The 24,815-nt window shown below is 45.1% G+C and overlaps 2 protein-coding genes across 3 annotated transcripts; both read left to right on the top strand.

Moving 5' to 3' along the window:
• Positions 1-467: 467 nt before the first annotated feature.
• LOC133345184 (ras-related protein Rab-5A-like) lies at positions 468-11,438 on the top strand. The gene is made up of 6 exons (XM_061555726.1): positions 468-718; positions 2,171-2,433; positions 5,883-6,034; positions 7,953-8,075; positions 8,372-8,465; positions 8,676-11,438. Exons 2-6 carry the CDS (start codon positions 2,268-2,270, stop codon positions 8,771-8,773), a joined length of 633 nt encoding a protein of 210 aa, XP_061411710.1. The 5' UTR covers positions 468-718; positions 2,171-2,267; the 3' UTR covers positions 8,774-11,438.
• A 2,416-nt stretch (positions 11,439-13,854) lies between these two features.
• Positions 13,855-24,778, top strand: LOC133345181 (ras-related protein Rab-5C-like). 2 transcript variants are annotated; one of them, XM_061555724.1, is made up of 6 exons: positions 13,856-13,986; positions 16,340-16,509; positions 18,376-18,527; positions 20,477-20,599; positions 22,166-22,259; positions 24,346-24,778. In XM_061555724.1, the coding sequence occupies exons 2-6, from the start codon at positions 16,398-16,400 to the stop codon at positions 24,462-24,464; spliced, it is 600 nt and encodes a 199-aa protein (XP_061411708.1). In that variant the 5' UTR covers positions 13,856-13,986; positions 16,340-16,397; the 3' UTR covers positions 24,465-24,778. The 2 variants fall into 2 exon arrangements, with proteins under 2 accessions (XP_061411709.1, XP_061411708.1); XM_061555725.1 differs by lacking the exon at positions 22,166-22,259 and having other exon boundaries at positions 13,855-13,986.
• Positions 24,779-24,815: the final 37 nt, after the last annotated feature.

Raw genomic sequence — 24,815 nt, 5'->3', positions numbered from 1 at the left:
AACTGCCAGTGCGTTCACTCGGTTTAATAACTATTGCTACATCTTATTGGTTATTTTATTATGTTTTATTATTTTATTATTTTCCTTCTACGTCACTTTACCGTAAGAACCAAGAAGATGAATCCCTGTAGTCACGGAAGCTTTAAATCGGAACTATTGCTACAGTCTACATTAGACTGCCAATACACTCACCGGCTTAAGAACCAGGCTACAGTCTACATTAATGGGTTTTCTTTTGCTTTTTTGTTTTTCGCATTTGTTTGTATTCACTTTATTTATTATTATTTTTCTATCTACGTGACTTTACCGAAAGAACCAGAGAATACGAATTCCTGCAGTCAAAATTTTACGTCACAATTTAACCAGCATCCACTTCTCCCCCGGCTCTGATCTGGTTGCCACGGCAACCGTTGGTAGGGGGCGGGGCCTGTTACCAAGGGGATGGACCCCGGGGCTCCCGTGGTTTTTGCGTTCCCCGTGGCAACCGCCACCCGAACCGGATCCTTACGGAGAACCGGTTCTGCGTTGCCTCGCCCCGGATCCGGTTCCCAAAGCCCGACCTCACCTCATCGGCGGCGAGAGACGCGATCAGCCGCGTATCCGAGAACAACAACAACAACAGCAGCTACAACAACAACAGCAGCTACAACAACAGCTCAACAACAACAGCAGCGGTGCATCTCCAAGTGAACCCCCACCCCGAGCCTGACACCTGCTGGTACGCGGCGCGAGAGAGTCCGAGGCTGAGGCGGCGGCGGCAGTTGGGGAACCAAGAAGATGGCGGCGCGGTGGGGCTGGCATTGTGTGGCCCTGCTTTGGGTTGGTTGCGATTGGGTTGGTTACGATTTTAACAACTTTGTGTTATCGATAGGGGGGGGGGTGGTCGCGATGTTGGGGGGTAGCTGTCCCCTGTCTGCTTTGTTGTGGCTGCGGCCTGGGCTGCTTCAGCCCGAGCTGCGCATTCCCGGGTGACGTCACTTGGCAGGAGGCCTTGGACCCCACGGGGTGGTCGGCGTGGGTCGTAGTTGACCTCGTCGGCCTGCTCGTTCACATCAACGCGGTGGACGACGCGGCCAGAAGGTGACCTCGCTGCTGCTGCTGCTGTCGTCGGCGTGAGAAGTCGACGGCTCTCTCGTGCAAACGCTGCCACCATTTAGGCGCACAACAGAGAAGCATGTCGTGTCCCATTAGCCTCCTCCTCCTCCTCGTGATTTCACGCCGGCACTCGTCAATCTCAGGCGACACGACGAACCCTCTCACGCGTTTATCCTGTCTCCCGTGTCTGAGATCTAGAAGTCGGGAAGGTGGTGGCTGGCGCCTGTTCCCCTCCTTCAGTAGCGACAATGTTGCTTGATACATATGTAATGTACTGCTGTTTACAAGTGCCTCGTGGGTGTCAGCTTTTCTCCTTGGTTGTGTTCCTGTCCTTGTTACTGTTTGTTAATGTTGAGGTCTGTGCACACAGTCAATTGGAGCCGGATGATGATAATGATGATGTCACCCGGTTATACGGTGCCGCCCTTTACGAATGAAAAATACTTCTAATTGTTAAATGAACACTACGCTGTGGACGCAGTGCCAGATGTGGTCATTATTTTCAGAGTATAATTGTAAGCTGTAATGGAAACGAGTCAGGATTACAAGAGGTGGCTTGAATCCTTATATACTTTGCAAAAAAGTCGTCCTGAACAAAGTACGATGTAACATTATCATGGTGACATCATCAATTACATTTTTACGTAAAAACTACCAGTAATTCATCTTGGTAAGTTACTGCTTTTGTACAAGTTAAATGCCACCCATAGATTATTACATATAATGGTATTTGCTTCAACACTACTTGTGCTTCAGTGTTGAAACAATTTAGGTCGTTTAATTTTCCAATGTGTCGTGAGCAGATTAACGCTACTGATTAAGTAATGTTTAACAGTGTGGCTTGAGACAGTACCCTCCTGTACAGCATTATCGAATTCGTTTTTGCTTCTCCTGGGGTTTTACATGTGCTTACTTTTAAATAATTCGTTTTGGTTCCTGTTTTCTAGTCCTTGAAATGTACTTCCTATTGCTGTGATGGAAAAAAAGTTATGTTGATGAGAAGTTGCATCTCTGGTACACTGGTTTAAGATGACAGTCGATTCTTATTACTTATGTTTGCTTTGTCCGTGTGCAGTATTGAATCAACCCCTTCCCATACCATCTCTGCCACCGAGGCCTCGGATAAATCTGGGCGCACCCTCCCTGCAGTGCCACACAGTAGCAGCAACACCATGGCAAACCGTGGGTCGGCCAGCCGGCCCAATTGCCAGTCGGCCACCAACAAGATGTGCCAGTTCAAGCTGGTGCTGCTAGGCGAGTCTGCCGTGGGGAAGTCCAGCCTGGTGTTGCGCTTTGTCAAGGGACAGTTCCACGAGTTCCAGGAGAGCACCATCGGTGGTGAGACATGCGTGCACCACATTTCTGTTCACTGGATGAGGGTTATTATTGTATAACGCTTGCCTGCCGTTCACATCTAATAATGTGCACAGCTGGCACTTGGATGACCTAAAGAAACATAATTTTATTCTAAATACAGATATGTGTATCTGGTTTATTGGTCAATATAATTTCCAAAATAAAAATTCCATCACTATAATGAAATAATGATCAAAATGGGACCTTTCTGCCAGTATCAAAGTATGAAAAACTAAGACCGAATAGCAACCTTTTGCAAGGAATCAAGTCTGCATTAACCACACGGACTTGTGGTGAACATGCAAACAAACATGCTCTGATAATATTATTTGCAATGTATTTGAAACTGATTGGCCTACACCAGATATAGCCTTCTTTAGGGCCTAGTCTCACCAGTGTCAGACCAGAGAACGCCAAGAAACTGTACTTTAGTGTTGTACAGGGGTGTTCTTACCTGTAATTTCGTTAGTATTAGCTGGGACGGCCATTTTTTTAATGAGGTGGGGGTGACACCTGCTGGCCTGGGAAGGGATTCACGGGTACGGGCACAGAAGTAACAACCAATCGGGGAAGAAGGTGTATCTGGGGTAAAGGTAACAGGTGGGGTTAGCCGAGATACTCTGGGAACCTGCTCGAAGGTTCCACGAGAGGGTGGGGCCTAGCCATGGCTGGGTGCATATAAGGGGGAGCGGACCCGGAGTTTGGGGCTCGTGGGCAAGGGTCCTGGGTCCTGGCTGTGTCGCTGTTCACCGACATCTCTCTCCGTCATCCGGCCACATGGAAGATCTGCCTGGTTTCCATCGCCGTCATCGTCACGCCGCCAGACAGCGGCGTGGCCGAGTAAGGGCGAGGGTACCACGCCGAGTGATCGGCTGTGTGTAGCCAGTAGAGACGTTAATATCGAGTGTTGTACTCAGTGTGAGGAAGAATAATAAGTGTTGGCCTGTGTTGTGCTCAGTGTGAGTAATAAAAGAAGTACCCTCTACACGACGTGTTGCGGAAATCGCGCATTACACATGTAAAGGTGTGCATTAATTAGCATCAGGCTATTTATGGTTTGATTTAGTGTCCCTGGCTTACAATTCAGTCTTCAGTTGTAATGTGGAAAATTCTGTGATGATAAATTAATGCAAGGCACAAGTACAATACCTTTTAATTTTATCATGACCAAATATATGTCGCCAATTTAAATGTATGAAATAATTGTTGAATTAAACAGTAATTAACCTATCAATTGACGTCAAAGCCATATGTCACTGAGGCATACAATGTAACAATTTTATAAATATGATATGTCTGTTTTATTGTCATCTTCAGTACTTTCCCTTTAATTTCCTGTATTTATCACCTCCGATTAGCATGACTGGCTACATACGATGCGAAAGAAGTTTGAACTCGTGACACACAAAGTGCTTAATCGCAAATGAACCACGAAATTGCTGATCTCGTCAAGGAGCATTAACCATCTCGCGAACTCCATTCTTCCTCACAGTGGCTTCTTTCCAACCATTGAACAAAGACGGTCACTGCATCACGCGCATTCAGATGCGCTTCTGCGGCTGTCTGGAATGCTCTTCCGATATTAGGAAGCAAATGGAGCTATACACTTTTAAATCTAGATTGAAAACGAATTTCTTTCAAACTGCTTTTTGTGTTTATTTTTTTGCCCTTCCCTCGTACTTCCGATTAGCATGTTTGGCTACATTCGGTGTAAAAGAAGTTCTACATACATACAGTACATACATTGATTGCTATACCCTCTTGTGGTGTGTGTGTAGTGGGTCAGAAACTAGAGGAGACACCAGTTTAGGCAACAGTTTAGTTTATTTAACACTATACTTCTTACAGGGTCCCTAACACAAAGGGGTAGTGGCCCCTTTCTTTCACCCGATACCTGGGGAGGTATAGCCTCTGGACTACACGGGCCATAATACTGGGACCACGCTAATTCCCAGCCCTACGGCTAGGGACCCTAGGGGAGGCTACGCTGACTCGACCGTGCCAGGGTCTTCGGGTCCTGACCACTGGCCTCACTCAGCTCCAGCCCTTAGAAGGACGGCGGAGCTTGGGGTCCAGGGTCCTATCCTCAGCCCAGGTCTTCAGTCTTCAGCTTGGAAGTGACTGACTCGATCGTTCAGAGGTCCGACTTATATACAGGTCCAGGGCTTGCTCCGCCCCGGCCACGCCTTCCTTCCAGAACCTTCCACCAGGTCCTGGAAGGGTGACATCATCCCCCAGTCCCCCCTCCTGGGGTTTGGGGATTGTGTCCCAGGATCCGTTATCCCAAGGATCACCATTGGCCAGAGGTCGCAACCGGGTACCCGATACCCGTACCCTACCTGATACCCGGCTACCCGTACCCGACTGGGTACGGGTACCCGTTTGCGACCCTGGTGCGGCCGGGTACGGGTAGACCGTGAGTCACTGATGAGTAACTGTTTGTCACTCATTTCCCAACGTCTTGTCTCTTCTCACAATTCAAGTTCCTAGAATCAACCCACCCGCGCCTGCAACATGGCTTCATCCCAGAGGTCGCAATCAGGTACCCGATACCCGTACCCTACCCTGCCGGGTACGGGTAGGGTATGGGTATGGCCGGGTACGGGTACCCGTTTGCGACCCTGGTGCGGCCGGGTATGGGTACGGGTAAGGAATCAAAACCCGTTTGCGACCTCTGCCGTTGGCCCCTTTTGCCATAGTCCTTTAACATTGGCGTAGTCACTCTTCCGCCCCCTGTTGCCCCAATAGTGATGCTACCCGCTGACAATATGGGGAGTGCAGAATAACACCTCTACACGTGCACCAATGTAAACCATTTAATTGACAAACCTGTACTTTTTCAACAGCAAAGGTGGTGTTTGAAATGATTGCGAAATATGAGGTTTTGTGCATTTTCTACTTTTTAGCATTTTATTAATGCATTTCCACGTATGTGATGCATATATAGTGATTAAAACTATTCTATAGCCACATTGATATGTTTCTTTCCAATAAAAAAAATTCCAAAAGCACTCCAGGATTCCAAGCTGAAAAGTACACAAAGAAGAGTTAAGTGGTCTTTGACAGGACACACTTCTAGGGTTAGAGGTAGGGTTGTAATGATGGCAGGTGGGAACACACCCGGGTAGGTGGCACTGGGCAGATGGAGCAATTAAATTGCTTGTGTCTTAGAACAACATTATGTTGTTGTATCACAAGACTGAGATAGCAATTGCCTGCGGAGTCCATCCAAAGTACATAGACCTCGTCTGATGATAATGATTATGTAAGGTTTCCATAAATATTTACAAACATAATTAATATTTACAAAAAAATATGTTTTAAGTGATTGTAGTATTTACACTGGTGATGCTTGAGCTTTGTTTTGGTTTTGCATGATGGCCATAAAATGTTTAGCTGCTGGTAAGACTCCATTCTCTCTTTGACCGCAGCGGCATTCCTGACGCAGACTGTGTCCCTCGATGATACGACTGTGAAGTTTGAGATCTGGGACACGGCCGGGCAGGAGCGCTACCACAGCCTGGCGCCCATGTACTACCGTGGGGCACAGGCCGCAATCGTTGTCTACGACATCACCAACCAGGTCCTACGTACACTCAATTGCTGCTTCTGCTGTATGCACATCAGGAATTCACCTCTCCCCCAGTTTTATTCCAGTTGTGCTCTTGTCATGTCATGAGACAAAAGAGTTAATAGCAAACTTGCAAAGCAGCACATCACCCTGTGTTAGAGAATAGCTTGTGGAAGAAGATATTACGGATGTACTTTTGCGATCCTTTTATATTACCTTTTTATCCGCTTGAGAGAGCACTACATATTCTCATGTGCCCTTCTACAGAGATACCTACATTGATTGTCCATCAAACCATTTGTCTTCATTTTCAAAGCTCAAATTTTACCACGTTTAGTGGAAAAAGATAAACAAATTTAACGACTGGTTTTTTGGTGCCGTTATTGTGACCCGGTAGAAACCATACTAGATTTGAGAACCCATTTTAATCGTACGTGGCTACCCAGATTCGGACTTAGGATCTCGGTCGTGCCAACTCAAAGCTTCAACCGCTGAGGAACCTAATTACCACTAGCCCTGCTGTAAATATAGTTCTCATGGTAAAAAAAAAATAGGTGCTGGACTCAAATTGTGCACTTAAACTGATCTTTCTCGTTAGGAAATACCCTTAAATGCTAAACTATCCACTTAATACTCTTTGGGTCTTGGGTCTTTCGGTAAAGTCACGTAGATAGAAAAATAATAAAATAATTTGAAAATCACAACGTTTTGGTGGCAGTACAAGCAATCGTCTTCAGGTGAAAAATACAGCAGGCAGACTGCTGAGGCAGGCAGAAATATCGCGAGAGAGCTACTGCACACGAACACAAGGCAGATCTGAAACACGGCAGAACCAATACCTCTGCCGTAGCTGACCATTGTTATAACGCTGTGGGCTCGCATGATATTGTCTTTTTTCCGAGACCAAGGAACTCTGCAAACCTTCGGGCTACTATCAAAGGTTTGTTCATGAAGCCATCCAGACATATATAAACATAGACATAACTTCAACCAAGAAGATGGATACAAATTGAACAATCATTGGAAGGGTGTTATTAACCAGGGTAATGCCTTAACTGGTTGTGGTTGTTTCCATCCTACCTGCCGTTTACTAGTACATTTTTATTCCCCCCCCCCGTGTCCCACACTCAGCTTCCCACTTGCAGCCCCCCCACTTCCCCCCCCAGCCTCACATCCTCTTCCCCTAGTGCTCAAGCAGCCCCCCCCTCTCTCTCTCCCCCATTGCCTCCCCCCTTTCTTACCTATATAACCTCTTGTCACGGCAGCTATCTCGCCTACTTCAGTATTTTCTTGCTGTGGTTGTTCCACCTGATGAAGATTGCTTGTGTTCCGATCGAAACGTCGTGATTTATTTTATTTCTACCTACGTGACTTTACCGAAAGAACGAAAGCGTAGAGCTTCTGCAGCCAAAGGTTATATAGGTTTAAGATGGGTATAACCCAAGGGTAAGTGGGCGGGGCTAGAGATGGAATTTGCAAGGAAATGTAAGATCGCAGAGCTAGGTATACCTCGGCCATTGTGTTGCTAGAGATTAGCATATTAATCTGTTAATGTAACCCCACGGTTACGGTGCTGAAGAAGCCATTGTATTGCTCGAGATTAGAGATTAGCATGTCAATGTGAGACGGCTCCTGCAGCAGCGGCTGTGTTAATGAGAGATATTCAGCCTATTATACAACGAGCACCACCGCCGCATCGAGGAAAAGGGAGCGGCAGCTTTGTTAGAGAGACATGTAGCTTGTTAATGTAAAGACATTTGACAAGGTAATGTAACTCATAGAGTCGGAAATAACTGCTAACATAGGCAGGTAGGATGGAAGCATCGCAGCCAGTTATGACTTTACCTAGTTAAGGAAGGACGTTACTTAATTGTTGCTTTCTCAACAAAGTTCTTATCAAGCCGCTGTCCCAATGACTATGGATTTGTAGGACTCATTCGCCAGAGCCAAGACCTGGGTAAAGGAGCTGCAGCGACAGGCGAACCCCACCATTGTGATCGCTCTTTCAGGAAACAAAGCTGACCTTGCCAGCCAAAGGATCGTGGAGTTTGAGGTGAAGTGATGCATCTGACACAAGCAGGACACCACATGTTGTAAATGTACCTTACATATATTGAAATCGAAGAAGTTAACAAAACACATCTCCACTTGCGACACTGCAGTAAGAAGTAATGGTACTAAACAATTCACCAATATGGAGTGAAGAACCTCAGTAGATGTGGGTCTGGGGAGGTGAGGGCTGCAATGGAAAAGCTTGGACTTGATGCCACTGGTTCAGTTACATTTGTGGCATTTCATCAGAAATACTTTAACTATTTTGTATGAATGGATGTTCATTTCTGTTTGCAGGAGGCCCAGGGCTATGCAGAGGAAAATGGACTGTTGTTCATGGAGACATCAGCCAAGACGGCCATGAATGTGAATGAAGTGTTCCTTGCTATCGGTGAGCACCACCACCCCTCCTGTTTGTTCATAGGAATGATTTGCTGCTCTCTCACCATTTTAATTATCTCGTAGTCTTCCCCATTTTAAAAATGCTAGCCACAACCTATACTGTTTGTTTCTATCTAGAATTATCTCCTGTCACTAATAATCTAATTGCCTTGTAAAATGTTTCTTCTGGTTGCTGTTTTCCCCTTTTCATGCATTTTAGCCAAGAAGCTTCCAAAGAATGAGCAGCAGAATCCAGCCGGCAGGAACACTATATCTATCGAACCCACACCTCAAACAAGCAGTAGCTGCTGCAACTAACTGATGGGTCTCTCCTGGATTTGTATTTGCTGTACATTTATGGCTGGCTGTTCCTTCGGTTGTAAACACTTCCATAACATTTTGCACACACTGTTTTTCGCAAGCCCCTCTCCAGTGTGGTAACGTTTGTTTTCTGTTGTATTCTTTCTGTGGATTATATTTGGGAACGCGTGACAGAAAATGTAGTGTTATATTCAAAACGGTTTTAGGCCGGCCTGGCTCTTAATGAAACTCCTGTTTAAATATGGCACTTAGTTCACATTAGAATCATAGCCGGCCTTCTTGGGTTTAAAGCATTGAAAGTTATGGTATTAATCAACTTGACAATAATATCTTTTCTTGGTCCATAAATATTGTCAAGTGTTTTTTTTATTGACAGCAGTGAAGATGTAATTCGCTTTATGATGTTTTTGTGTGCTGATGGTGTATGTCCAACATAGGGAAATATCTGCATACTTTGTTGAAGGCCAAATGCAGCATGATCTGTAGCTGCAAAATATGCAAATGTTAATTTTAACAACAGTTTTAATTTGCCCAAATAGACCTATATGTGTATGCTGCTAATTAGCATAGTTTTAAAGGCACTAAGAACCTTACTATGAAACATTTCACCACATTACATGGATCGAGAAGTGCTTGGTGTTAAATAGCTTTTTTCTGTTATAACATCACTGTATAATCTGTATTATCACTCGTCTTGCTAACTTTCTTGCATTGTGATATACACATTGCTTTAGCTGTCAGTGCTAACCTTGTATACTCCTCCATTGGCGTTGATAAACGAAACTGCATGCCAGGTTTGACATCAGATCACACCTGTTTATGTGATGCTTTAACATAGGCTAGCCCATTGGAACCCATGCCAGCCCACTCATTCTAACCCTGATAAGAATGCATGCGCACACTAACCATTATTAACCATTTATATTTTTGCTACGTATTTCTTTTAAGCAGATCAAGCACATAAAATATTGAACAGGGCTGTTGTCATTGACAGATGTATTTTCTTTTGATTTTGGTATAACATTTAATGGTGAGGTTTGTTTCCCTTATTTTCTGTTTGCATTCACAAGTCTCTTTTTCTCGTGGAAGTCTTGGGTAATGTGTAAATAGGATAGTATGACATGGTTGTGTGATTAAGGCCTGCAGGGTAATGTGCACACCTGTGCTTGTGGTGAAGAACAGGACCCAAATGTTGAGAAATTTGTGATGCTTTTGATAAGGCAATATACACTTGGGGGTAAAAACAGATCAGCTGCCGCGTTTATTATACATGTGTACATTTTTCATTTTATGGAAATGACGATGTGCTGTTAACATTTTGCGCTTTTGACACTTTATGTTGAGAAATGTTACTTGGCTCAAATTATGTACGTCATTAAAAAGACAACTGACATTCTTTGGAATCCCATACTGCAAGGTTGTCATTTGTTAATTTTCATCAACACAGTTTTGCCTCTATTCTTATTGTTCCCAGATGGGCTGTAGAGCTGAGAGTGTTTTTTAGCATTCATGTTTTTTTTCCTGCTTTATTACTGAATACATAGGCTTTAGTTTACTACATTTGGTTTGAGGTTTTATGAAAATGTGTTCACCGAGGATATTTTGATGTGTTCAGTGAACTAATTGTGGCATCTCGCATATATGCATGAGCTCTTATGTCCAAAATTTTTATTGAAATCCCTGTGATTGGAAATTGGTGCATTTTAAATGACAAATATTTATAGCATTTAAAATGTTTTATCCCTATTGTTCAAACTATGATTCTGCATAATATCTTAGTTGCCTTTGGGATCTAACCTTGCACATTACATGCTGTTTATCCTGGGTTTGAAGAATCCCGGTCCTGAATGAGTGTGCAGAGAATTGTATTCAGTGGATAACTGATTAAGTGATCTGAGAAAATGCTTATTTAATACTTGTGGGTATTTTTTCTTTGCGAAAGTTGTAATCTGCTACAAGCCTGGATTCGGTAGATGTCTAGGGTTGATTGCTATCCGAGAAGGTTTATGTATCCAGGTCACCTCGCATCTGGCAGGACACCTTAAATGTGATCAATTAATTGTGATCATTAAGAGCTGGTTACAACTGAACAAAAAATTAAGGAATAAAGCAATGTTTTGTATGTTTTAAAGATACCGTTTGCAGGGCAGCTTTGGCTTAATTTGAGATACTGTTTTGCAGATCTTGCAGCATTCTTAAAAATCAGCTGCAAACCCTTGAAATCAACAGCATATGCAGCCATAATTATGACATTTCACAAACCCAGCAGCAACATATTCCGAGTGCAATGACATTTTTCCCAGTAGGGGGAGTTTGTCGTGTACGTAAAGCATATTTGCGTCCTTGTTTTCATTTGATTACAAAATAACCAACACTTGTGCATTTTCGTATATGGAGGAACTTTGGTAAGGATGGTGGTTTCCAAACGCTTCCAAAAAAGTGCTGTATTGCCAATAAAATTTCCACGTGTTGGTGTGCAGTACTACAAAACGATCATTTAGATGTTTAAACAGAGCTGACTAATAATTGCTGCAGATCACAACTTAATGGGGTATAGTAAGGGGATATTCGGTGATTTCATTGTCATACTTTTCACTTCTGCCTTGTCAAATTCGGTTACTGTATTATACAACAAAAATAGTAATAAAGATTACTGAATACATCGATTTTGATTGCATTTACTACAACACTTATATATGTACATGTGTAGTGGGTTCCACGGAGACTGGAGACGTTATCTTTAGAGGCAACACGGTTTATTTATAACTATAATAGAACTCCCCTTAACTCCTATCTCGGGAGGTACAGCCTCCGGACTAGCGTGCCCTCACACTTAGTAACCCTGGCTCTCAGCCCTCCGGCTAACTGTGCCCTAGGGGAGGCTAACTGACCCGACCCAGCCAAGGTACGGGTCCTGACCACTGGTCCCGAGCTCGGCCTGGCCCTGGCCCTGACAAGGACGTCGGGTCCCAGGGTCCTAGCTAGGCTGGTCTCCTCTTCGTCTTCGGAACACTGCCCCGAGCTGTCACAGAGGTGCCCCTCGTATACTCCTCTCGGGGACTCCCTGCCCCCGGTACCGCCCCTTTTCTGGAACCTTCCAGGGGGCTCTGGAAGAACCCCCCAACCCCTCACCTGGGGTCTGGGGAGGAGAACCCGGCCCCTCAATGGTCCAGCTCTCTCTCTGACTTTCCCCAGCTCAGGGTGGCACCCCCTATGGGCCTGTGCCCGCAACTGCAGGTAAGTATATATATACAAACCGTATACGATGTGCATTTCCGACGGTATACATGAAGGGAAAGCTACAAAAGTCAATATCTTTTAAGTAGATTTGCTTGTGTCATTTGTGCATTGTTAATGTCAATTCTGTCTCAAGTTCGACATGGTTGATTCTTAGAGGAGCCTTCAATCGTGGATCGATCATATAGTAATTATTGTTCATATAGGCTGCGACTAACATGTTGGCTGTGTACATAGAAACTATAATTAAACTAATACAAACATCTTGCCTTCCAAATTTCAGGGCATTTTCCTATTCGCAGCAACCATGCATTTAGATGGTTGAGTGCAAATATTACAACCATCACGGGAGCACCAAAATCAATGCGAACACCGTGGGTTACATCTCATAGGCTACGGTTTATCCAGGAAAGCTTTACCAAACACTCAATTTCAAAACAACCTTGCATGTAACATTTGCCCATATATATGTTTGAGCATTAAATGCATGCACCGTGGTGGAGGGGATGTCCCAGCCACCCTCACACACTCGCACCACACAGACACAATCTCCCTGCACTCAACATCCCACGGGAATTCTAGACTTGAAGCTTTCGTGACTGCAAGGATTCATACTCTTAGGTTTTTTCGGTAAAGTCACGTAGGTAAAACATTTTAATTAATAAAAGTAAATAAAACAAATTAACTTGATACAGCTGTCGTGGCTGTGACGGTTCCACCTGAAGACGGAAGCTTGTGTTGCTTTCGAAACGTGAATTTTTTAATTTGTTTTATTTTACTTTTATTAATTGAAATTTTTTACCTACGTGACTTTACCGAAAAAACCTAAGAGTATCGCACGGGAATACACGAGACGGGGGGTCAAGGGATTAAAGGGCACTGACGTCACATGCACGCACGGGAATACACAAGACGGGGGGTCAAGGGATTAAAGGGCACTGACGTCACATGCACGCGGCACGCGAGACACGTGGATTCGGAAGGAGGGCGGAGATGGAGGGTTTAAAGGGGGCTGTGAAACGCGCGTTCGGGGTTGGTTTTGAGGAACGAGTGTGGCTGTGGTTTGGTGGTAATTATTAACGTCCCTTTCTCAATTTAGTGTTGATCGAAGGCCTCAACCGTGTTGGTCATGGGATTTGATGTCACCACTTTGGTCAGCACAGGTTGAAGGAAGTGGTGGGATGCATGACTGATGAATATCGCACAATGTTAACCACGTCCAAGTGTACAAAGAAGAATGAGATGCATGCTTGGATTTACGCTGAGAAAAAGGGGAACACGAATCTGGAACAAACACAAGTCTGAGACATCTATAGTAACAAAAAAATGATTTGGGTTTTGGCCGGACATATATCTAGACGGGATAATGGTCGAGGGCCGAGACTGATAACGGAATGGCAGCCAAATGTGTGAACGTAATGAGGACGACCACCTCGGGAGTAGGGGCGATGGGATCAGTTCATGTGTAGGAGCGAGATGGACGGTAGCGGCACTGAACGAAGAGGGATGGGCGGTGGGGAGGGAGGGCATTCTTCCAGCAGTGGATCGACAATGGATAGACATAATTATTCACGCCCAGGAATCCAACAACTCAATGCCGGGTTTCACATCGCAGTATGCTAACCACTTCTCCACCACTCCCACCCATGCACATTTGTGCTGTCCGGTAACTTTGTTGTAGAGAAAAAAGAAAAAAAACACCGAGATGCACGTGAAGCGAGTTTTTTTTGTCGGTCGTGTTTACCGCAAGATCGGTGGTTTCACAGAGGGTTTGTGTGGTGGGGGGGAGAGAGAGATCAGATTTGGTGGCCAGGTGAGACGTGCGCTGCTCGGTTGGTTGCGGCGGGTGGCTGGGAGGAGGTGCTGGGTGGAGCTGTCACCGCCACCGGGGCAGAGGGGAGAGGGCGGCCACTGCGTGGGATCTGCCAGGTGTCACGCAGCGACGCTTACCGATGGAGAACTAACACGCGGCGGTGAGTCTTCTGGTCAAGCTTGTAGTCGATTTGGGAGGTCGTCTCTTTTTTAAAATCTCGCGTCGAACAATTTTACAACGAATACAATTGAATGTCTTTGTTCAGATCAAACTTTTTTTTTAACTGCGCGTGTATGTCGTATAGTCGTAGACCAGGTGGCGGTCGTGACGAGTGAAGCGATGTGTGTCAAAGCAGGACTTGTTTTTTGTGCTTGTTTCGGACGCTCGTGTTGACTTTTGTTTTCTAAACGCCTCCAGGCACTGGCTCTGGCCGCGCGGCTGAGTTGTCACCCACACTGTACCCTACAGGAATGTGAACGCAGGCAGATTGTAGGTGTCACGAGTGTGTGTGATTATAATGCTGCCCTCCGAATTGGTAACAACATCTCCATTGCGCCTGGCGTGGTGGTGTTATCATACGACACACCTGTCAACCCCTTGTCAGTGCTCTATCTTATTACAGACCAATTCAGACCTTATTGGTCACCTCGTGCCCATATAAGTCTCGACGTTCGTCCGACAAAGTCCCATCACAAGGGAGAAACGCAAACAAATGGACGCGCATTTTTGTTAACCGTATTGAAACGGTTGTACGCCGTATGGACCTGCCGATTAAATTTTCATCTACAGGAATACAGGGTAACCACTAACCCGTATGAGTTGACACGGTATGATACGGGGCTGTTGGAAGTCTTCTCATTGTAAAACAATTTAGTGACAATCCTGATTTGAAGCTTTCGTCACTGCAGGAATCCATACTCTTTGGTTTATTCGGTAAAGTCACGTAGGTATAAAATTAAATAGATCACGACGTTTTGGGCGCAACACAAGCGTCCGTCATCAGGTGGGAAAGCATGATCTGCTGTTGAGGCAGACTGTTTTATTTTATACCTACGTGACGCCGTCGTCCTTGCTATAGCACTTGCGGATGTTAACATTCAAAGGGAACTGATGCGATGCTCTATGCCACATGTAGTTGTGCTACTGTACTTTGTTCTTAACTGAAGAACCCAGTTTCCCAATAAAGGTCACGTTCTTCAAAAAAAATTACCTGTCCATTATAAGGTAGTGGTTTGCAGAGGGATTTTGTAACGGTGTATATATTTGCGTAAGCGAAAAATACAGTTCCCAAATACTGCATGCGAATACAATGACTCGTGTGTTTACTTTTAAATTAAATACTTATTTGAACGTGCTTTTGAGTGTAGTAAGGAATTGGGGCGCACGACCTCTATGTTATGTTCGTGAGTGTTGGTTCATACTTTATAATTCGAGTTGGCGTGTGGTGCCGGAGCTGGCATGGAGGCATGCTGAATTCCCCCACATGTTCATCGTAAGCGATTTACCGTCATGCAAACTACATATACCGAGCATCGTGGGTCATAAATGTGGGAAGCTGCTTTTAAGCTGCCTGAACATTGAACTTGCTTTACCTGTCATTAAACTACAGTACTGGAGTCCTCCCACCTCACCCTTTCTAATTAACGCACGGTGTTCACAGACTTGCTGACATTCCGTCATTAGATTCGACCACCTACCATCATCATCACCGCGCTCTGGTGACGAGATGTTAACTACCTCGCCTGGTATACAGGAGATCGAGGGTTCAATCCCGACTGACGCCTGCTGTATATTTGAAGGTTGCATGTCTCTCTCTCGCCGTAGTCGCGTGGATTTTCCTCCAGGTTTTTCCCTCGACATTTCAAAAATGCGTTTAGAGTATTTGACTGCCGTAAATTTCCACGTGATAGGCCACTTTGTTGAGCTATCGTTTGTGGCTAGGCCACTTCTGGACTAGAGCTATATAGCTAAGTGGGCCTTACCTGGTGAAAGAAGAAAAATGGGTAACCACCGACACGACACAAACCGGTTGATTTCGGCTGCTTCCGGGGGGACGTGGTGGGCAACAGAGGACAGTGCATCAACATCCAATGTTTTGCTGTAGGGGTCAACTTTTACACTCCCCACCTTCAAACCCACACTGACCAACTTGGTGAAGTATGGTCATATTACCCACCACGACGCGTGACCCACACGGTGTACATTGCCAGCTTAATAATCGACATTAAGCGACGCATCGTTCCACCCACGTAATGTTTGCTGTGTTGCCTATTGAATGGTAGCCGGTCTCAATTTGGCTCTCACCTGGTTATGAAGCATGTATGTACAGTATGTTAAACTTCTTTCACACCGTACGTAGCCAACCGTGCCAATCGGAGGTGCCCGCCAATCGATACCATGACTTGTCTGACTGGAGGGATGTGAAGCCTAATGTAAGTTATCTACAAAGTGGATTCTCACGTGGAAATGTGTAGCAGCCAAATACTGATGACATGAGTGAATGCCTCTTGAAGGTCAGCACGCAGACGGGAGAAGGGACAACGAAGAGGAGGGCGGGCGAGGAGGGGAGCGATGGAGCACGCCAAGCTCGTGCTGCTGGGAGAGCAGAACGTGGGGAAGACCAGCCTGCTGCACCGTCTCGCCACCAACACCTTCCAGCCGTTCGAGGAGCCCACTGTGGGAGGCAAGCACATGTCAAATGTGGGCCTCAGGATAGAAGTCCATCGTTGTCGTCCTCGGCTATTACCTATCCATTGCTGGATAACTATTTTTTATTTCACCAGGTAAGGCCCACTGAGCTTTGTAGTTCTTTTTCAGAAGCGACCTGGCCACAAATGCTAGCTCAACGATGTGGCTTATCACGTAGACATTTCATAACAGTCAAATGCTCTAAACGCATGTTTCTAAAAATGCGAGGACCCGGAAAAAGAAATCCACACGACCACAGGGAGAACATGCAAACTCAAAATATACAGGCGTCAGGGTCGGGATCAAACCCATCACCTCCTGCATATCAGGCGAGGGAGTTAATATCTCGCCACTGTGGCGCCCCTGAAGGCCTCCCTGTGCCGTCACCATCTCTCACAGTCTCGCGATGCGACGATTCATCTAGTTCCTGCACACGATGTAACGTCGTCCCTCCATCTCCGCAATGGACGTCATCTCGGATGCGTTCCCTAAATGGCTGAAAATGCCATTTTTATCGACCACCGGTCATCATCCCCTGTCACAGCTCACCTACGTTTCTTAACAGTTGATACAATGCATCTACCTTGCATGTGTTCTCTGAACCACGTGTCCCTCTTTCCATCTGCCAGTTTTACTGTTCCATTGTCTTGGTCAATGTCGACGTTGTTGATCCATGTCATATAAACGGTAGTACAGCAAGGCCAGTGGCTGTACAAATATTTATCCTACTCCGTTTTTAAACCACCATTTTACATAGCGACTTATTTTTCTTTCAAAAATAATTGTAGCTCATGTAAGGAGAAAATTGTTATTTAGCTGTTGATTTGAAATTCTGCGTAGACACCATAGTTCATTGCCCAATATATGAGAAGGTTGGCAAAGCAAACCAGACTAACAGGTAATGATTGTATACACGATACAATACATTACCATCCCGTTCATCATTGTTCTGCATTGTTCACTTTACATATCATTGTGACACCATTGTAACCTCCTTTGCCAATAGCAAAATATGATAATTGCTCTTTTACCCTTTTATCTGGCAACAAAACTGACACCATTTAAAGAATAAAAATTGAGTCACGTAGTATGACGTGTGCAGATGGTTGCTACCTTTTCTGATTTTCCCAGGACATCCTATTTTAAGATTCCTGATTTTTGTCAGTTGTAGTACTCCCCTATTACGGTGAGATATTCTTCCTCCCATGATGTGTCCCGTTTTCTGTCCCTTAGAGGTGGCGACCCTACCTGCGCACCCTCTACTCCGACATCTAACTTCTGCGAGATCAAGGGACAAACGTTGTGAAGCTCGCAAAAGACCACATGATGTAGAGACGGCTTATTGTCAACTAATCACTGACGCCCTCATGATCTCAACAGCTAAGGGACTGATAGTGATAATGATCATAGCCCAGTCGGAGCACAATTGCCCCTTGCTGCAGAGATTTGTGGTTTGTTCCCAGCAGCCACCCATGTTAATACTATTGGCGTATTAACCGCAACATTATGCACCGTTCACTTCACGGTGGACTTAAACAATCCCATTACGTTAAATAATTAAAATGTATGCCGTGTGTGCCTCCAAAATGGTCCAACATTTTCCGAATGTTTTACATTACTGTACTTTAAAATGACGTAATTTGGATAACACATAGCACACATCACCTCCTACCAGCACTCCAATGCCCACATTCTGGCCGGTGCTACATTCAACTTCTGCCTCAATGCATGGGACAGCTGTCGCTAGGGGTCCCCTGCCGCAGGACAACTTGAGATGTACCGCGTGGGAGGTGCTGTATCAACATTCAGCGATGATGATCGATGATGATAATGATAAACTTCTGTCTGTTGACCGGTCTAGCGGCCTACACAAGCCATGTGGTGCACTTGGACGACACGGCGGTGAAGTTTGAGATATGGGACACTGCCGGGCAGGAGCGCTACCACAGCCTGGCGCCCATGTACTACCGCGGGGCACAGGCTGCCATTGTCGTCTACGACATCACCAGGAAGGTGAGCAAGAACTGCTGCTGCTGCTGCTGCTGATTGGCTGTAGGAAGGCGAGGTGGCTGCGTGGCTCAGGAGTTAGACCTCTGAGAAAACGATCAGCTTCGCTGTCACGTGACAAACATTACTGTCCCTGGAAGAGAGTTGGAAAGGGCCCCCCCCCCCACCCCCTAACTGTGTGAACCAGAGGTCAGAATCACAATCTGGAGAAATCCGAAAAGCTAATGAAGCTTTTTTTCACAGATGTCCAATAGGGGCATGGGGTCAGAAAGTTACAACAACAAAAACGAGCGGAGTGCAAAGTGTAGAAAAGGAAAACAAATCACCAAACATAATTACATAAGATAGATTAAGTATACAAGTTCACAATACATAAGTACTGTACACCAATTCCTAAGCTTGGGCAAGGTAGCAAAACAACAGCAAGTACAGTCCCAAACCACACCCAAGACAACAGAGTCCCGCAATAAAATTGCACATTAACATTCAACATTGAAATGGAATGGATCTCAGATGTCTGCTTCCGTCGACTATTCTCTTCACACAGATAAGTTGCACTGCCCTGTGAGGGATGGAAATGTATGCTTCATCTCATGGCATGATGCCCTATAGTAAAATGAGGGTAAAGTTAGGGTAAAATTATGTAGAAAATGAAGTGACGATGGGATGCCCCCGTGAGGATAGATTTCCAAGAGAGTTCCGTTGACAAAGAGCCACTTCTGGTTGCTTGACGGTGGATCAAACCCGACCAGTGTGGTGCACGTCTGAACAAGTTCAAGGTCAATACGTTGTCAGGACGAGCGCCGTTGAGTGCCACCACACCTAGCTATCGCTGCCTTCCATTATATAATCCCATCGTTTTTGAATTCATGACATTTCACCTCCACTGCCTCAATTATTTTCAAGTGCAACAGCTAATGCATTGCTCATAAGGCACACCTTTCCTTCTTTGTTAAAAAGAGCTGAAGTTTAAATAGCTACAGGTGTTGTTCTTTAAGTGGAGGGTTTAAGCGCCCTTTTTATCCCTAGTTGGCATGTGTTTGGGTATTATTGTTAAGATGCAAGCAAGATATTCTTGTGAAGTGTGCCCAATCTGCTGAGCAATGCCATGGTCGTATTTGTAAGAATAAGATACTTTGTACCAGTGTCATAACGATGTTGATCAAATTGACCATTTTTCCAAAGCTGTATAATACGTTAACTCATTTCAAATGAGTTGCTGGTAACCTAATGGAACTGTCCTATATGAGATGACAATGATGACGATGATTATAACAATTATGATGGGTGTCTGTTTTTTTTGCAGTGTTATTAGAACACTTAACTTGCAGCTGTTTTTCAATGTCAGGAGTGAAGGTTATTTGAACCATACTTCACCACGCTGGCGAGTGTGGGTTGCTCAAGGGGTTCAGAGGCAAAATGAGCTCAGATAAAAAAAAATCATCCCAGGCATTTGTAAACACACCTGCCCAAATTCTTGCTATGGGCAATATATTTTTTTAATTTATGGGCTGTGCGACAATGTGCATAGGAGCTAGATTTGTGATGTGACATATTCGTGTTATTTCGCGGTGCGATCTCATTGGCCCATTTTGGCTGGGTCCACAAAACAAATGGGACCCCTTTAGGAAGAATCTTTGGGGCTGCCGAATATGGGACTTAATGTGCACTGCGAGCAATACATAAGCAATGAAGTGTACACATTAGAGGTTATAAAATATTTTAACAAAAACATATTATGCATTTGTTTTACTCTGAGCATATTTGCAATTTTCCCAACACAGACCAGCCCACTGGCCCTTGGAATGGACCGGCTCATCGGGCATTTGCCCGGACTGGCCATAGGGCAGTCCGGGCCTGCCTACTGATGTTAGTCGTTAGCCAGAAATTGACAAGACGCCGGTGAAGTGTGCCAACCACTCTGCCGCCGCTCCACCGTTTATCTGGGTATGCAGGATACGTTTGTAAGAGCTCAGGAGTGGGTGAAAGAGCTGCAGAGGAGGGGTCCTCCACGCATCGTAATTGCGCTCGCTGGTAACAAGGCAGACCTGGAAGCTAAGAGGGACCTGGAAACCGAGGTGAGATGAAAGCGGCTTCAGCACGGTGCGGTAGCCTGCGGACTTGTCGAGGGATATTGAACTCAGAAAGGTTGCAAATCAAGGAAGACAAACCATGCATGAACATGGATTATATAAAGCTTTGGAAAATGTGTTTGTCCCTGGAAATATTTTAGTAGCAGTACGGAATCTGATGGGTAGTTATCAGGGCAACGTTCATTTTCATATTTGTGCTTCCATGTTTTTGACACCCCTTCTATTGGTTTGGCCAGGTTTCATACATATAGAATCTAAAGGATTGCAAATTATGTCATTTGAAAAGAAAAAAATGTGTTTGCCACACATCCCCCAAATTATTTACGGACGTAAAAAAGAGGGCATTTGCTGTCAGATATCCTCGTCAATAATAAATGTAATATTATACTGTCATAACCACACCTGGCACAGCTCTTAACACATTCCTGCGGAGGGAGCTGGTAGGAACGTTGGGTTGCTCGGTCAATGGCCAGGGTCAACGGCGGCGTGGTGTAATCCGCAAATATGGCCGACTGTGAGGGCGGGCACAAGCCGGCCTGAGTAGGTTAAACGTTGACAAGGGCACCACGGGGTGACCAGCTCCTCCCCACCCAGCCCCACCCCTCTCACCCCCCACCCAGCCCCACCCTCCCCACCCAGCCCCTCCCCACCCTTCCCACCCAGCCCCTCCCCACCCTCCCTTCTCCACCCAGCCCCACTCCTCCCATTTTTGGATGCACGACGGAGAGATGGACAGAATAATCCCCTGTGGGTTGGTGTAACCAAGAGGTTCCTACCAGTAATACACTGTTTTAATCGAGCCGATGCACAGTGGCGTAGCGTTGTTGGCATCGGCTGTGGGGCAAGGAACGACATGGGGCCCCCTTTCCAATACCCCTCCCCCCCACCTCTTCGTAGCCTGACGCCTGGGCCCCTCTGGCTCGTGAGTCATGGTGCAGTTGCACCGCCTGCACACTCCATTTCCCTCGATTGCTTCGGTACTGCACAAGTGTCTCCACACGTCATCCTCCTCTCCAGCATTGTGTATGTGTCCCCATGAATCGAAGATATATGTGAACAAGATTAAAACTCCAGGGTGGAACGGTGGCAGAGTGGTGAGGCTACATACATTTGATTCCCAGCCACCACTGACGTCAGTGGCAAGTGATGTCTAAACCAGTTCTGGGACCCTCTTTCATCTACCCACGTTTACCAGCGTGGTAAATTATGGTCACACAACCCCCATGACTCATGACGCAGGGAGACTTTTCATCCAGCAGTGACTTGACAAAGGAATGTAAGTTATTATTATGATATATATACGTGAGGGTGGTACACACTGTATGACCTATTACATGAGCTTGTTCTAAGATTTGACATCCCCCATTGCAATATGACGCGCACATTTACAGGTGCAGTTGACTGCCGACACGGCATTTGACTGCCGGCACAAGGCAATAAGGAGGCCTTCCAGCAGTGGATGGACAAAGGGCTGTGTACATTAAAGCTCAAAGTGACCAGACGTCCCGCACCAAATTGTACCCAATGCTTCTGCGTACGTGCGCAATGCAGGCTGGCAAGCAGTATGCAGAGGACCTGGGACTCCTCTTCATGGAGACTTCGGCCCTCACTGCCATGAACGTGCAGGATGTTTTCCATGCCCTGGGTCAGTGCTGCCACTGCCTATTCATCATCATCATCATCATCCGAAGCAGCAATAGCAGTGGCCGCGATTTATCCACTGCTGCATTAATTCTTCCCCAATACATCACTTTCTCTCACGGTTTTATGATGTAACAATCCATCTAGCGCCTGCACATGAGCTGATTTCATCGGTCCATCGCCAAAATAGATTCCTCTCATCAGGTGACAATTGCTTGTGTTGCGATCGAAACATCGTGATATTGTTATTTTTTTATATATCTACGTGTCTTTACCGAAAGACCCAAAGAATATAGTTAGTATTATGTCATTAACTTGCATACATGTTCTAACCCATGTGTCCCTCCCAATGTTTCTCAGCATAATTACAATAATCTCTCGTGTTTCTTTGACTTGAAAGAAAAAGTTTTGTTCCTCTTCCTTTGTTAGTGTCCTTGTTTCTGGTCCACGTGTAAATAACAGAGTGTAATGTAAACGGATTATCTTTTGTCACACTGTAATGCATACCTCGGACAGCTATTGACGAAGAGATAAACTGTATGAAGAGAGCAGGGTAGAGTTATTAACCCATTTCACACGTCATTCTCTACACCGGTTGATTTCCCTTGTGTTTTATTTCTGTTGCTTCTATATATATTCGAATTGTGCTAACAGATTGACGTCAACAAGATGAATTTCCCATTCAGAACTTTCTGGTGCTTCCATATATGGAAACTATAAATTACGTGAACCGGTCCTTACCCCCCCTCCCTCACTTCCCCCCCCCCCCCACCCTTTCTCCAACCCACACTGACAAGCATGGGTGAGGAGACTTAAACTGTCCCCACGACCAACGTAACATGGGGGGGGGGTGGGGCTTATCCAGCAGTGGACTGACAATCGGTTGTACATTCTATCTCTTGCGCAAAGGCGATATGTTCATGAGCTTTAATGATAATGTCAAGGTCTGCTAGCCACGACTTCTGGAGAGAGTTCGTGCTGGGTTTGGGGCTGTGCATGACCTGACATCATACAATTATATGGGCGCGTAGGTTTGCAGCGCCCCCTGCATGAAAACGACGGAAAGTGCAGCGTTCATCACAGATAAAGTTGTGTGCGCTTATATAAGAGTATGATATTGTAATTTGAAGAGCAAGCCCTGTTTTACATTAGAACTAACAAAATAAAAAATATTGAACTCATTTTGATGCTACCACGGCTTAATGGTCAGCATGCTAGACATGCAATCCGCATGTTGCCTTATCCATTCAAAGATTGAGAAAGTTTCATAAATTCCCCTGCCTCTGCTCATCCAGGAGAATGCAGGGGTAGACCACCCCCAGGGGCGGCTGTTGATCTGGGCAATAGATGACTTAGCACCTTAGCTTGAAAAAGGACATGGAATCGAACGTTAAACGGGGGTTTTCATAACCAATACAAGATCCATGCATGTTTGCCAGTATGGGGCATAAGACTGCCAGTCGGGGGCAATGATTGATTTGTGGAGGCCTTTCTACGAGTAATGACAAGAGCAAAGAATTGGAGGGTTGCACCTTTAGCTTTTTATATTATTCATCTCATAACTACAATTTAGACTTTTTAAAAACTTGTTTTTTATTTCTTCTTTATTTTCTTCATTCTTCTTTCCTTCAAGCATGTTAGTCCATGAGCCCAGACGAGATATTTCATTTGTCGGTACCTCCCCAACTGTCTTCATTTTAGCAGTCCCAATGTCTTTATGTGGCCAATAAAAGTGATTTGCGTGATAACCATTTGAAATAAGTGGGTTATCAACTAATTCGCTCACATTTGCCATCTCATTAATTATGTCCCGATAATATTGTGCTAATAGATGATACCAAAGTCTTCTCTGGCCCATGGACTATGTAATTTAAAACAAAGTGACATAGGTACGTGCAGAGGGTGATCCAGATGTTGTGTGACCCCCCAATTAATTGACCCTAACATTATTTTCCTTGGCATATTCATTTCTGTTTTGAATAAACTGTACTTTATTTTTTTTATGAAGTTTTAGATAATTAATTAGGGGTCACAAGACATCTGCACCACCCTGTACATTTGATGGTGTTTTCTTCCTCTCGCACCCACAGCCAGCAAACTGCCCAGGAGCTCTCAAGAAGACTCGCAGAGACTCCAGTCGAACAACGCTATCCGTTTAGAGCAAACGGTGGAATCGGCAGCCGAGCCAGAGAGTAGTCCTTGCTGTTGACTCTAATTCACGTAGAGAGCATCAAACAACACAAACGTGCACATTTTTTTAAAAACAAATTTAAGTATGGCCAACATTACAATTGACGGACTGTGGATTTTCTAAATCAACATTACATTTTAAAAAAATGTTTTGATAAATATTGCTTTTCGAAACAATTTTAGCAGAGCATCTGCAATGCAACGCGTATGAATCTGTAAAGTTTTTTGTGAGCGACGTTGTACAGTGTGTATGTGGCTTACGTGTGCGGGCATCAATTGTTGCGTTGACCGTGGCGAGTAAAAAAAATAAATAAATTGCTTGAAACATTAAAAGGACTGTGCTCTCGCTGTTGTGTAACCGTCGGTCTTG

Source organism: Lethenteron reissneri, chromosome 21, assembly GCF_015708825.2.
Source record: "Lethenteron reissneri isolate LAM-NWPU_2019-01 chromosome 21, ASM1570882v1, whole genome shotgun sequence".
NCBI lineage: Eukaryota > Metazoa > Chordata > Hyperoartia > Petromyzontiformes > Petromyzontidae > Lethenteron > Lethenteron reissneri.
This window is presented reverse-complemented; position numbering and strand designations above follow the sequence as displayed.